Source organism: Lissotriton helveticus, chromosome 5_1 (assembly GCF_964261635.1).
Source record: "Lissotriton helveticus chromosome 5_1, aLisHel1.1, whole genome shotgun sequence".
Taxonomy (NCBI): domain Eukaryota; kingdom Metazoa; phylum Chordata; class Amphibia; order Caudata; family Salamandridae; genus Lissotriton; species Lissotriton helveticus.
Window position 1 is genome coordinate 922,727,235 of NC_136065.1, and position 15,560 is coordinate 922,742,794.

The window sequence follows — 15,560 nt, forward strand, 5'->3', positions numbered from 1 at the left end:
TTGCCCCCAAATCTAACCCGAAACCAAAAAAATAATAATAATAATAAGCCTGGTTTATTATGTTTCAAGGGTGCTGGCAGAGAGGGCGACGCTCCTCCATCATGGCAGAGGAGCCCCCACTGGACTGACCCCAAATAAGAAACTTGGGGGCCCATTACGATGTCGGGCAGATTGCCTCCGCCAGGCTGGCGGTAGCCACCAACGGCCTGGTGGAGGCAATCCGCCCGGCATCCACTCCCGAATGCCCCCCGGCATATTAGTATGGCGGGGGGGACCGCGGCGGAAGGAAAGACCGTCCGCCGCTTTTGCGCCCCGGTCGCCCTGCGGCCGGGGCTGAAAAGGATTAATATGGTGGCGGTGTCTCATAGACACCGACAGCCATATTATAATGGGCCAAATCGGATGCCTTTCCGTGGCGGCAAAGGCATGCGGTCTTCACTTTGGGGGCCCCCTGCGGGCCCCCAAAGTGAAGGAGGGGTGGGGGGGCACACGGAGGCATTTGCATATACAATGCGGTAGGCACCGTGCGGTGCCTGCCGCATTGTGTATGCAAATGCATACATGCATTTATGGCATTGTGGCGGGGGGTGCAGAGAGCACCGCCCGCCACAATGTTATAAATGCAGGATGCGGCCGCCACTGTGGCGGCCGCATCCTAATACCACCCACAAAACCCCCGTCCTTATGGCGGGCGGTCTCGAGTCCCGATAGAATGGCGGGCGGACTAAGTCCGCCCGTCATCCTAATGACCCCCTTAGTGAGGGCTAACCAACCTCAGAAAATTAGACCGTAATCTCACGGGTGGAGAGCCATTAATTTTTACTTGGTGCAGCCCTACTTGAGGATGGCCAAAAGGTCCCAAGAGGCTGCCAGAAAACTCAACAGGTCACATCTTATTCTTTAAGATTTCTCAGGTGGTGGGGCACACCTGAAGGTGGAATCCAGCATTCCAACAGATGACAACTGACCAATATCCTGGTGAAAAGCCCATGTTGAAAACCAGGAAAAGACACTGAATGGAACCACAGGTGGAGCTCTTCTTAAAGTAAACCCCTTCATGGTAAGATAGGAAGCACTGCACCTTGGAAGGCCTAACATACCACACAATAAATAAAGGTGATGCTCCTCCGATAATCTGGTGTGGTGTTGCTAGGGAAGATTAAGGCATTGGGCAGTGTATCTGTTACAGACACAAAAACATTGCACTGAGCTGTATATTTTAAACTGGCATACAATTTAGAAAGGCGTAATATACCTGCCACTTAGAAGCACTTTACCCTTAGCTCTAGTGCGAAGCAGAACACAAAGCTATATATAAGCAGGTGCCTGCCAATGAGAAGTAACTCAAGGACCATTTTTAATTAATGGCAACATAACAGTGAGTAAAATCCTGGCAAATAATTTAGCACTACTGGGAGAGAAAAGCAGCTAGTCTAAGGAATAGCTTTGTAAGTGAGAAACACATGAGCCTCTCAAAAAACATTCAGGGCACAGAAGGACTTGTGACAGTGCAGCATCTTAAGGCCTAAGTAACACCCTTGCACTGAGTTCCTCCCTGGCATTAAGCTGCACCCTTCCACTTGAGCACTAATGCCCCATGTAGCGGACAGCACCTTGGCACTCAAGAACTCTTGGCATCTTTCAGAAGAACCACATAGCGGATTGGGAAGACATGACGTATTTGATGAGTAAATATGGCCATTTGGGCAGCTGTGGCATACTTGAGAACTACATTGAGCATTCACTGCACATTTGATGAGTGCCGTCAACAAAATGAACCAAACAAAATGTGTGCAGCCATGCTGTAGAGGAATGGATGGATGGGTGCTTGTATGGAAGGCCAGGTGGGTGGGAGGATGCATGGGACAAGGCAGCATCCTTTCTACCATAGGAATTCTGGGGGGATGATGTGGTACAGGAACTGTGGTGTCGATTATTATAAGTCTCTTCAAAGAGATGTAACAATGATGTTATAAAACATTTTTCCGTCTGGTAAAACATGCACAGGATATCCAACCAGAGCTCTGAACCAAGCACCTAGTTTTATGATTAGCACTAAATGAATTTTCGGTGGCAGAGAAATAATCTTACTAGGAGCGGTGCCCGACCTCGACACACTAATATTTCATGAGCTTTTTTCAGAAATGCATTCAAAACCTTGGCCTTTAGCTAATAAGCTTGGAAACAACTGTACCTAAAGCATCATCTGGAACCATTTAAAACGTATATGCGCTTAGAATCTGGATTCAAGTGGGTTGGACTGATTTATCGTCAAACGATTATTGCAATATGCTAGTAGGAAAAAAACAATCTAAAATGTGCATTCTTTTCTGACAGGGACTTGTAAATTACAAAATTGCATCAAAAGACCGGGATCTGCCAAACGGGCCTGTGGTAATGAGGACAAATCTTTCACCTTACACTTGTTCCATCATGAAGCTCTGGTTAATTAGAGAAAATGTTATAAATATAGAAACACATAAACATATCACATTATGTGATACATCGATTAAATAACACACAGAAACATAAAACAAGTTAAGACAGTTTTGATTAAAATAAATGTTTGTAAATTCAATATATTACAAAATATGAAGCAAAGGAGAATTGAGAACTTGCTGCTCTCTGAAGACTTTCAGTCTTTAAAATAGTGCATCACTACAAAAAACGGCCATGCACCACCGGTGCTCAATCTGCAGTCCTTTACGATTCTCAACGTAATAGGAGTTCTGTGGAACAGTTGTATATGTAAATATATTTGGACAGGGAACAAGTCGCAAAAAAACAAGCTGGAGACTAATTAGGGTAGGGGGTTCTCGCTGACATCAGAGGAAGTGATGTCACATGCACTAAAACAATACCATACCCTCACTGTAACGAACAGGGAATCATTGTTATATCACGTTTCAGCTGGGTTACTGCACAGTAAGGTCCAATGTTGACACTGAGAGGTTCTCGAAACATCACGAATCACAAAATTGAATGGGGAATGGTTTGTGAATTTCACCAGGATTTACAGATGGCAATACTCAACCATAATACACAAGGGGCCTGTAATATACTTTTTAGATTACATATTTATTTTGGGGTAGTTTATATGAAAAACTCATTTGTTTGCAAGCAGGAAAATGTTTAGAGAAAACAATCAAGTAAATACTGGACTATACTGTGTGCTTGTTTCCAGAAGGAACAAGAGAACAATAGGTAATTATATATTTTTTCATAATGGAGAATTTTAGAAAACATTATCCCTTGCTTTATTAGGAATGCAGTTCGTCTGCAGAAGGGAGGTACTGTTGAAGCTGTTCTATTCAAGGTGCAGCTAACAAAGGATACGGAATGGAGTTAGATTGTTTAGGTTTTGTTTACTTTTCACCACTCGATTGTTGAGAAAGCGATAGACAAATGTCTAAATAAGTACAATTGTGCAATTTTGCATTTACTGCAATTGCCACACAATTTGCCGATTGAAATATTGTTTTAGCTCAAATGTATCAAAACAATATTACAGTGAATACGCAGCATAATTTGTTCCTCCACTAACGTATCATACTAGCGGTCCTGACAACAGTAAAGCTCGGCAGCTGGTCTGGAGGCTGTTAATATGAAGACAAACCACATCCCATATTTCATGGCTGTCTGGAAATATGGATTTTTATACTATAACATTCTGTGCAATAAAAATATATACTGTGAATAAACACAGTTATACAGAGAATGCATACATATCTAAATAACAACGTATTAATGTCTATCCACTTTCTTGTCTGTGAATGCAAATACAACATTGTAGGCAATACCTGAATTCACATTTAAAAGATAATGTAAGCATTTATAAAAAATTACCCTTTGTACAGTAAGAAATAATAAACACTTACAAATTCAGGCTTCGTTCACCACCTCCAGCGTGTGCCCTGCATTTGAAACCATAGTAGTACATTAATTCGACGGAAGTGGGCCCTTTAAAGCCCCAAGACGTAATGTAATGTAATATAGGGGATACTTTTATAGCGCGGCTGCCCCCAAACGGGTATCCTGGCGCTGGAATTACCAAAAAACACTTTGTGTAACTGAGTTGAAAAACAGCTAGGGATTAGTCTCTAAGAAAGAATATAGTTTTCAATTCCTTGCTAAAGCGTGAAGAGTGTTCATCTGTCTAAGCTCAATTGGCAGAGAATTCCAAAGACAGCACGCAGCAAAACTGAATGATCTACCGCTCAGTCGAACTCTATTGACACGGGGACTGCATACCAGATTGGCTGAAGAGGAGCGCAGGCTTCTAACTGGGGAGTACCATTGGAATTTCCTCTGTAAAAGCTTAGACCCCATTTTATGTATTGCCCTATAGACAATACACAGCGACTTAAACTGGACTCTCTGCACAATGGTCAGCCAATGAAGATCTTTTAGGGCAAGCGAGGCTGATGCACCGCGTTGTCTGTTTAACGCAAGCTTGGCTGCCATAATCTGTATTCTTTGCAGTTTTTTTTAACGCTGGAGCTCCTAGGAGTAGGGCATTGCAGAAATCTAATCTGCTCATAATAATACTCCTTACCACTTGGGGTGTAACTGAGGCGGGTAGAAAGGGGAGTGTTTTTGGAAGGGCTCGGAGCAGAGATAGACAAGTGCTCACCATTTTATTCACTTGAGAATCAAGTTGTAGATTACTGTCAAGTAGTACTCCCAGATTACGCGCTGTCTTGACAGGCAGTGGAGGATTATTAGCAGGGATTGGCCAGAAATCTGCTGGTAGGGGACGAGGGACATAAGGGTATTGCTGAGAAGGTCACAGAGTGATAGTACAATATGTTCATTACTGCTTGGAAAATCGAAACATAAAAGTAAACTCCAGGGAGCAAAGCTATGTACATCTCAAATGGGATTTAACCAAGGACTCTTCTATAACCTATATTTTGTGTTGGTTCTACGAAAAATATTTTTTTCAACCAATCCTCTATTGCATAGCCTAATACATTTTGGACCACAGACTAAAGATACAAGGAGCAAACTTTACCTTTTCCAGATGGCTTGGCAAGTGCTGTTGTCTCCCCCGGGCTCATTCTGCCAGGATTGTTGCCAAAAATGGACTTTCTGCTTTTTCTTTCTTTTCCTCTGGCGGATCCACATGGGTTTAGAGTTGAAAGGCCTGTTCCCATAAAATGTAATTAATTAACCAATGGCCAAGACGGCACACATTTTCCGAAGCTGTTTAGATTATATTTTAAAACACGGATGCAGATTACCACGTAAGGCACACCACTTTCACTCGGCAGATTTGTTTGGTTGCTTAACGTTAAAAATGTAATTAGATTTAGAAATAATAACTTGGGAAGGTACATTACATCCACTTAGTCTTCCTCATCACAGCCAATACCACAGCTCGTAACATTTCAGTCCCACTCTAAAATAACGAAAGTCTATTTACCTATCCTTTCTCTATTATGAAATGCATCCTCCTCTCATACCCATAAACCTCAGCTTCCACATTGCAAAGTTTTTATGTTTCCCATCTTTTAAAATTCAAGACTGATTGTATCCCTTCTCGCTAGGAAAGCCATTTTTTGGTATTTCTATTACAGAAATGTATAAATCTTGGCTACCCTCCAGTGGACCCTGCTTGGCCACTGTAGGATCAAGTGAGGCTGCGGACAGCAGGGTCACTATTCAATATGGAACCCAAACAAAGCTGGCTGCCCTGCAACTTCAATTACATTGAACCTTGCAGCCAGGGAATGAAGATTGTGGTGTGAGTGTGCCTGTATAGACTCGCATTAGGAAGTTGATAGGAAGTCCTGAGGCTATTTTCATTTCCTTGAAATCTAATTTCAAAAGAGAGGTGTTTAGCTCCTCATACCATTTAAAGTTTGGTTCAGGAGGCAAATGGGCCGTCATAAACTCCAGCAACATTGGGGGGATCAATAGTGCTTCAAAGAGCTCCCCAACTCCCCTAAGGATGGTCTGGAATTAATGTTTTACTTTCAGGAGGATTTGCAAGAGATCTTTGATAAAGCTGTGACTTCTACTTTACACAAATTATCAAAAAAGTAAGGCGTCAGATGACGACGAGATGATCTTGATAATCCAAGCTTCTCAATGGTTCGAGGTTGTCCAACCCATCATAGACCAAATACATTTCCCTTTGGATGGGTCTTCTACAAGTAATGACGTTTTTTGGTTCATATGTCCTGCCGGGAGAGTTTTTTTGGTTGTAACTTACCAGCTGCTTGTGAAGCATTGCCTCCGCATCAAGCAGTCGGATACATGATGACACTGAAATGGAGAGTCATAGATAAGACTGCATTCCCAATATGTCTAAGTCAAAAAGGTACCCTCTGCTGATTGAGATTCCTCAGACAGTGAAAGTGAGCTCACTGTTTGCCCGCATCTTTTCTTCATTAGCAACAGAGGACTCATTGCCAGCTCACCATATAAATAAGAAAGTAGAAGATTCATTACCTCCTCGTAAGTCTTGCTCACCACATGATTAACGTAGTGAGCTTCAGCTCCACACCAGAACCCTCCAAAGCAAAAAAAGTTAGCCTCCCATCCCTTCCCAATATGGCCGACCCATGTCACCCTTGACCTCTATAGGAGGTGGGCCGGCCCAACCCTTCAGCTTGTTTTTTTGGTTCTGCGATGCAGATTCTCCAGAGCGTGTTTCAGGTAAGGGGTTCCGGCTGTAGCCTGGAACTGGGGTCCCTGGTTGGTGGCACTGCTCCAGCAGGCCCTAGGACTCTGGGACCATCCTTCTTCCTTCCCCCGGTGTCAGGTCTGGGTCGGTTAGGCTCTGCTTTAGCGAGCCAAGGGTTTACAGGAGGCCGGACGAGGGGCTCTGGGGCTCTTCCTGAGGGTCCCTGTGGCCTGATTGTTGAGGTTTCTGACTCTAATTCCTAAGCTTTGGTGTTCTAATCCTGGGGCTGCTGTTTTCCTGTCCCCTCGTCCGTGTGGGTGGGGTATTTGGTTGTTTTGCACGTGCCCGGGTCCCCCCCACCCCCCTGGTGTCGCTCTTTCTGTGTCACTCCAGTTTTCCCGTTCTGCCTGCTGGTCGTTGGCAGCCGGCTTTGGGGGCTGGGATGTGTAGTGGGGCACCCGGTGGTCCGTTCTACGGCTCTCGGTCGTACCTTTGCTTCCTTGCCTTGTTTTCGGGGGCCCCAGGAGGCCTCATTGTGCCCTATTCTGTCCCGGGAGAGGCGCTGTTCGGCTGGCTCTGTTGCTCAATTGTTTCAGGTTGATGCTGCACCTACAAGCAGACTCACTTACTTGCAGCCAGCTTGGTATTTCCTTTAATGCCCCAGTAGCCGCTCCGCCTGCCTTGCAGGCTCCGGTTCTGCTTACTGACCTGCAATCCCTGCTTACTTGAGGGCCGGCTCTGGTATCTGCGGGGCTCCGTTTTTCTGGCGTGCTGCGGTCGGCCGGTTTGGTCCGGCTTTTGTGGGGCCGTTTTGCTTTTTTCTTGTACGGCTCCTGGAGGTGGCTCCAGTCTCCTGGAGCCTTGCCTCGTTAGTCCGCCTGCTGAGCGTGGTCTCTGCGGACAGGGTTTGGATCCATGTGGCTATCCCGGGCCAGAGTAGGCGTTCGCAATCCCGGGTGCCGCGCGCTGCTGACGTGGCCTCTGGCGATCCCTGCCCCGTGGCTGCTGCAGACTCGCCCATTCTTCGGTCCGGGGGAGTGCGGTTTTTTTACATTGAGTTTGCAAGCGGTTCGCCGGTGGCTGCCTGCGCTTGGGTCGGGCATCAGTTGCTCCAGCCAGCCGAATGTTTTGGCTCCCACCTCGGCTGGCTGCTGCTCCGCCACTTCCAGTTGCGGAACGCTCGCGACCTTCCCTGTGGCAGGCATCTTGAAGTTCCCGCCACCCCCACAACCTGGGGCGTTTCTGCCTGGCTTTGGTGGGCTCTGGGGTGTGTGATTTTTTTTCTCTTGTTACGGCCCTGTGCGAGCGGGCTTTGCTGGGGGGGGGGGGGCTTACTTTGCTTGCCCAGTTTCTGTTATGCACTACGGCGGCCCCGGAGGTTTCCACCTGCTCTCCCATTCTTCTAGCCGAGGGCGTGCGGCTTGCGAGTTATGCTGGTCCTTGGTATGCCTTTCACCTTCTTGTGGCCTCCGGCGTTTCCAGTTTGTTGGACTTGCACATACGCATGCGCACCACATGGTTTTCCCGCAGCGTGTCTGATTCCCTGGTTTGCTATTGTCTGGGGTGTGGGCAAGTGGTGTTGGGGGTCTCTCGTTGTTGCTGTAGTCGTACGGCTCTTTTTGTTTCTGTCACGTTTTGGTCCATTGGTTTTCATTGGTTTTGGGGTCCTGGTGTCCCATTGCTGTAAATCGGGTGCCACGTACTCACCTTTAGTGGATTTTGTATGAGTCCTGGTGGGGTTTTCAGACTCCTGTTACGGTTACTGTCTGTGTTTACCTTATGGCTATCTTTGGGGGTTTGGGATTGTATTTTTCCCACTCTGGGGGTGTTGGTTTCAGCCTTTGCACCTACATGTTTTCAGGCCTTCTTTACGCTGTGCATGTTTAGGAAGGAACTGAGATGTAGTCTTGTGGCTAGTACGGTCGACCCGGAGTATGGGGTTGCCGGTCCGTGTCTCAGCATCAGCGCTCTTCTTCCCATGCTTTTGGTCTGCCCACTTTCTCTTTGGATTTTAGTGTTTCTTATTTTTGTACATTGGCCTCTACGGACTTCAGGTCTGGGACTGTCTTTCCATTTATTGCCTGCTGGTTTTACGGTATCTTTTTATGGTACTGATTAGTGCTGTTTTGGCAGCTTTCTCCCGGTTGGCTTAGTGGACTATTGCATCCGCTGCAGGGGCCTGTTTTTCACCTCAGGGTCGTGGTTCGGTCCCGGCGGGTTTACTCGGCTTTTCATCCCTCTGTGGTCAATGAAATGTGTACTATTGGGTTGGTTACATTAACCGTCTGTTTTTCGGTGCCACGATTACCTGTCAGGGGTGTACTTCCACTTTGCACATACACGGGTTGTGGCCGTGTGTGCACTGTCACGTGCGCTGCATTTGACAGCGTTGGTCTTTTTCAGGTGTTTCACTATCTTTCTTTTTTTGGGGTAGAGCACTGTTCCGTTGGGTGGTGCTATGCACTTGGTAACATACTAGGTATTTTACCTTCTTCCCTTCCGGACTCTGGGCTTGCAGGCCTGCCGTACTGTGTGCTCCAGTTCCCGCCTGCTCTCCTATGGGGTGCGTGGTCTGGCGTGGTTGGTCCATGGTTGGCCGTCCACCTGGGGATTCCAGTAGCTGTTGGGGACTGCGTGTCCTTGTACCTTGTGGGCTGGCAGTGCTTTGCATTGTCCGTTTCTTGGGTGCTCGTCCCCTCCGGGGTTCTCATGTGCTGCTGGGACGTTCTAGGTCGCACTCATCTTCACCTGTTCCTATGAGTGCATTTTCCTTGTCCCGCTCCCGGTCCTTTCTGCCGATGGTTGTGTCTCCACGGTTTCGGTCTGGTCTGAGTTGGTGGGGTCTGTTCTCTTCCCTTTCTTTTTGGTCTCAAGTCAGGCGCTCGCCTCCCTTTTCCGCTTTGTCTGCAGGTGTGTCCTGCGGTATTCCTTTTCTGGTGTCCCCCTGCCGGGTGTTGCGGCCTTCTCCGGCCCATGGGGGCGTGCTTGGTTCCCTGTCGGAGCCAGGTCTCTGGTCCCCCCGCTGGCCGGTGTCTCGCCTGGCTTCTGTTGGTCTTTCGTTGACTTGTCTGGGGTTTGTCCCTGCCCTGCGGGGGCTTCTTGTCTCTGTTCTGGGCTATGTGTATATATATATATATATTTTTTTTTTTTCCCCTGCCTTGTTCTCCGGGGGGTTGCTGGGTTGGCCCCTTTGGCACGGTTGTGTTTTCCTTGACTGGGTCTCTTATGTCCCAGTTTCGGTCTGTGTCCCCGGTGGTGGCTCTTTCTGCCTTCTGGTCCAGGCTTCCGGTTTTGCGCTTTCCTCTGGCCCTCTGCTTACGGGGTCTGGGCTTGTCTAGCCTAGATGGTGCTCACCTAGGAGCTTCTCTCTTGTTTTTTTGCTGCTGCGGGTGTTGGGCCTCGGAACTATGTCTCCATGGTGGGTATTGTGCTTCTGGGTGCACAGGCTTGCACTGGACAGGAGTTTGTCGCCTCCCGCGGCTTTCGATTTTTCCAACGTTGGTGTATATTCTTGCGTTGCTTTTCATGCTCCGGGAAGACTGGGATTTCCCGCTTCTCATTCCCCGGGTGGGGCCTGTGATTCCTGTGCGGTATTGGCTTCTTTTTCTTCTTTGTCCCTGGTTTTGGGGTCTGCTGACTCGGGTTGGCCCCCTTGAGGTTTTGGCGTTGCTCGGGATCATTTCGCCCTGCTCTTCCGTCCTCCTCGCCTTTGGTGTGTTTCTGCCTGTGGCCTTACCTTCCTGTCCGCTCCTGTTCCTGTCGGCTCTTCAATGTTCGGCTAGGTCGGGCCTGGTTGTTGTCTGGCTGTGCCCTCCTGGGTGCTTGCTTCGGTGGCTCGTTTGCTACATGTGGAGCTTTCCTGGGGTATTTTGCTTGGCCCCTTGGCAGGTCGGTCTCGCTCCTCCATGCTGTGTTCCTGTCCCTTCCAGGTTCTTTAAGCTTTCTTGTGCGTGGTGGCCCTGGTGGACTTTGCTTTCTTTCTGGTTGCTTGGCCTTGAGCCTGGTCCCTTCTGCTCTGCGGGCGTCCTTATGGGCTTTCCGCTGATGGCCGGTTGGGTTCCCTTGGGGTCCAGGCCGTTCCTGCGGCTTACTGGGTCTGTTTTGCCTGGTGCCTGCCTGGGTTCTCTCTTTGGTGTCGCGCTCCCTTCTGGAGGGACCTTTGTGCGACTGGGGTCCATGTCCCGCCTGTTTCTGTTCTTACTGGTGGGGTTTTGGTGACCTTTGTTTTTGTTGTGGCTCGGTTGGCGTGCTAGGTTTCTTTCAGCACCTCTTCCGTTCTTGCGGCTCCTGACAGTCTGTGTTGTTTCTTCTGGTTCCGCTGCTTCTGTCCTCGAGTGGGTTCTACTCTCTCGATGTTGCTGGTCTGCTGTGCGGTGTTGCTGTGTTTCGGTCGGCCTGCGTCTCTTCCTGCTGTGGATTTTTGTTGGGTCATGGTGGTTGGGTTGCCCTCTGTTTCTTCGGTTCTGGCATCTGGGCTTGCTCCCCTCTCGCTTTGGCTGTCCTTTGGGTGGTCTTGGTGTGTTTAGGCCAGCTTGCTGCCGTCTGTTCTGGGTGTATTTGTTGTGGCTTTTGGCCCCGTACGATCTGGTTCCGTGCCTTCTCAGTCCTCCTTCCGTTGTTGGTTTGGGCGTTTGTTTGGGCGTTTTTTTTTGGCTACTCTGCGGGTCCGGGGGTCCGGGTTCTCAACCCTTCCTGTGTCTCTCTGTCCAGGGCTAGTTCTTCCTGCTCGTGGTTGCCTCTCTCTCGGGTGGTCCTTCCACTCGTCTGGTCTTTTGGGTTTGCCTGCTTCCTTGGCATCCCCTTCTGGTCCGTTGGTTTCTTGTCAGTTTCCATGAAGCCGCTTGGCTTTGGTATGTGCTCACTAAGTTAATCATGTGGCGAGGAAGACTTACGAGGAGGTAATTTCCCGATTACTTACCGGTAATCTTCATTACTCCGAGTATAGTCTTCCTCGCCACATGAGTTCCCATCCCTCCCTCCCTGTCTGGCTATCGGCTTCATGTTTATGCTTGGTAGTTTCAGGCTGAAGGGTTGGGCCGGCCCGCCTGTTATCGAGGTCAAGGGTGACATGGGTCGGCCATATTGGGAAGGGATGGGAGGCTAACTTTTTTTGCTTTGGAGGGTTCTGGTGTGGAGCTGAAGCTCACTACGTTAATCATGTGGCGAGGAAGACTATCCTCGGAGTAATGCAGATTACTGGTAAGTAATCGGGGCATTAAATAGAGATTATCCAGTATCCAGTTTTTCGTTCCTCACAGCGATGTATGAAGCATATGCTTTAGAGGGTCTCATCAAGGACCTTCAGATCCTTTATGATTCATTTCAGAGTGGGGAAGGCTAAGCTATTTGGCACAGTGAAACTAATAATATGGTTTTTAGCAGACCACACGTTAGATGCTTCATGCACAGCCGCAACTTCAGGGTGGGTAAGAAGCATATATGAGGCAATGGAGGCTTGATGCTTCATGCACAAGCAGCAACTTCAGGGTGGGTAAGAGGCATATATGAGGCAATGGAGGCTTGATCCATCCCAGAGAACTCATTTCACCTTTCCATTTAATGGACAAAAGCATTTTGGCGAGGAACTTGATGAATTTAATAAGTTAGCCAAGGACAATAAATTGCTACAACCACTCCATGCTCAGAATGCAATATTCATTTATCCTTTTTGTTTAACAAAAATCTGCAAAGCACAATGGGAAACAGCAAAGAAAGCATTTTCATGGATAAGTCACCTACTTTGATAGCTCCCGGCCCTCCTCAGTTACAACAGCCTCCCAGGGGTAAACAGCCATTATTGCACGTTTTTTACTTTGCGATACCATTACAACGCATGCATTATCGCGCATGCGTTGTACATCGCGAAGTAAATTACTACGCATTTTTTTAGAACGCATGGTCATTTACCACGCATGCCTTTACAACGAATTTCGTTAAAAGGTATGTATAGTAAATGATTATGAATTCTAAAAAAATGTAGACCATCCACGTCGTTGTAAGGAAACAGAGGCTGTTCTGTTTCCTGAGAACGACGTGCACCACCCCTCAGAGACGACGTGAAGCAGGAACAACGAGGAGAGAGGACACTCAGCTGATCCTCTCCCTCACCAAGGACCCCGTTCACCACCAAAGCCAACCTCCACGAAGGAATGAAGGCCGTCGCCGACTGGATGATGACCAGCCGTCTGAAGCTGAACTCGGACAAGACGGAGGTCCTCAACCCCTCAGCTCAAACCCTTCAGCCTGGGACGACTCCTGGTGGCCGACGGCACTGGGGGCAGCCCTGACACCCACCGACCACGCACGCAACCTGGGAATCATCCTCGACTCAACACTCTCAATGACCAAGCAAGTCAACGCCGTCTCCTCCACCTGCTTCAACACCCTCCGCATGCTCCACAAGATCTACAGATGAATCCCGACAGATACAAGAAAGACAGTCACCCAGGCCCTCTACGCGGGAGCCCCAACCAAGCTCATCAAACGACTACAACGCATCCAAAACGCTTCGACATGATTGATCCTCGACGTACCACGCCACGGCCACATCACCCCCCCCACCTGAGAAACCTGCACTGGCTCCCCGTCAACAAGAGGATATCCTCCAAGCTCCTCACCCACGCACACAAGGCACTCCACAAGACCGGCCCAGCCTACCTCAACAGACAGCTCTCCTTCTACATCCCCAACCACCAGCTACGCTCCGCCCACCTCTCACTCGCCACTGTCCCACGCATCCAAAGAACAGCCACCGGTGGGAGATCCTTCTGCCACCTCGCCGCCAAGACATGGAACACCCTCCCACTGAGCCTACAACAGACCCAAGACCTGCTGACCTTCAGGAGGATACTCAAGACCTGGCTGTTCGATCAGTAGTAGCCCCCCCCCCCCCCCCCAGCGCCTTGAGACCCTCGCGGGTATGTAGTGCGCTTTACAAATGATTGATTGATTGACAACGAGGAGAGAGAGGTAAGGAGGTTTGGGCATGGGGTGGGGTTGGGGTTAGTTTTTAAGGGTTTAGGGGGTTGGGGAGCTTTGTGTAGTGTAGGGGGTCGTGTTGGGGGTAGTGTTTTAGGGTTTAGGTAAGTCTAGTGGTGTATGTGTAGTGTAAGTGGTTGTGCTGGGGTTAGTGTTTTAGGGTTTAGGATAGTGTAGTGGTGTATGTGTAGGGGTCGTGCTGGGGTAGCGTTTTAGGGTTTAGGGTAGTGTAGAGTTGTATGTGTACTGTAAGGGGTAGTACTGGGGGTAGTGTTTTAGGGTAGTGTAGTGATGCATGTGTAGTGTAGGGGGTCGTGCTGGGGTAGTGTTTTAGGGTTTAGGGTAGTGTAGAGTTGTATGTGTACTGTAGGGGGTAGTACTGGGGGTAGTGTTTTAGGGTAGTGTAGTGATGCATGTGTAGTGTAGGGGGTCGTGCTGGGGTCGGGTTTTAGGGTTTAGGGTAGTGTAGAGGTGTATGTGTACTGTAGGGGGTCGTACGGGGGTAGTGGTTTAGGGTAGTGTAGTGGTGTTGGTGTAGTGTAGGGGGTCATGCTGGGGGTAGTGCTGTGGTGTTGGTGTAGAGTGGGGGTCGTGCTGGGGTAGTGTTTTAGGGTTTAGGGTAGTCGTGTTTGTGTAGTGTAGAGGTTGTGCTGGGAGTAGCGGTTTAGGGTAGTGTAGTGGTGTATGTGCAGTGTAGGGGGTAGTGTTTTAGGGTAGTGTAGTGATGTATGTGTAGGGGGTCATGCTGGGGGTAGTGTTTTAGGGTAGTGTAGCGGTGTATGTGTAGTGTAGGGGGTCGTGCTGGGTAGTGTAAATGTAGTGAGAGGACTGTCACTTACCTCAGAAACGTTTACCACCACTATACCTTTACCATGCATGTTTTTGCATTGTAATGCATGTGTGATAAAGGAATAGTCGCTGTAAAAGTTTGCGCTGTAATTGTATCTCTTAATTGACAACGCATACTAATACCCGTGTTGTAATGGTGTGCGTTGTATTGGTACGCGTCGGTCGTAACGAGTGCTATTTCCTCCCAGGTGTCTACATCCTGAACTATGCTGAATCAGGAAAGATTACAGTTTTGGAAAGCTAATTTTTTTTTGCAAATCACTGGAAACTAAACGTTACCGATTAGAGGTTGTCTCTGAGGGATATCAACTTGGAGCTTGAGAGTCCCCCTCCAAAATACTTATTTCGTGGTACCCCTCTTCCCCAAGTACCCAACAAGAGGGATGCACTGTTACAGGAAAGACCGCCTTCACGGAGAACGAATGAAATAATGAAGTGCCCCAAGAGAAAAGAAAGTTGGGAATCTACCCACTTTTGGTTCAAAATGGTGACTGTACAGGTGCTGTTTCACCTCATAACACTATGCAACTACTTTACCACCTTAGATCTTCAGAATGCCTATTTTCATAAACCCAACCATCCTCAAAGGTTTACTGAGATTTGAATTAAAAGAGTATCATTAATAATTCAGGTGCAGCCTTTGAAGCCTCGTGCACAGCAGATGTCTTTAAAAAGATACTTGCACTTTTCACAGCTTTTATCCAGTTAAGAGGGGTTCAATTACTTCTGTGCCCTAGATGACAGATTGATTTTTTTATATTAACGTAATCATTGTGTGTTTCTACTTATATACCCGCTGTTGCATTTCAAATACTAATATATTCATCTGAGTGCATATTTCTAATTTATAAATGGGGTTTGCATCTTAGTACTGGTTGCACATGTATAACATAACATTTGCTTTATTATAGTGAGATTTATTCAAAAATGTATTCATATGGTTTATAATACATGATAGAAATCAGTGAAGTTACAATAAGATTGATATGTTCACTCTTGCATTTTACACAATTCTACCGAAGACCTAACCATTTCAAACTAACCATAAATATGTATGTAAGTTGGGTGCAGACATGTATTAGGTAGAGAGGAATTTTAGACT

The 15,560-nt window shown here is 47.9% G+C and overlaps 1 protein-coding gene across 3 annotated transcripts in view; it reads right to left on the minus strand.

Annotated features, from left to right (window-relative positions):
* PLCE1 (phospholipase C epsilon 1) overlaps positions 1–15,560 on the minus strand; it is a 1,554,148-nt gene that overhangs the window by 280,673 nt on the left and 1,257,915 nt on the right. For all 3 annotated transcript variants that reach the window (XM_078643386.1, XM_078643388.1, XM_078643387.1), the window contains one exon: positions 5,015–5,146. In XM_078643386.1, the coding sequence (XP_078499512.1) occupies positions 5,015–5,146 (132 nt within the window). The remainder of the gene's footprint in view (positions 1–5,014; positions 5,147–15,560) is intronic.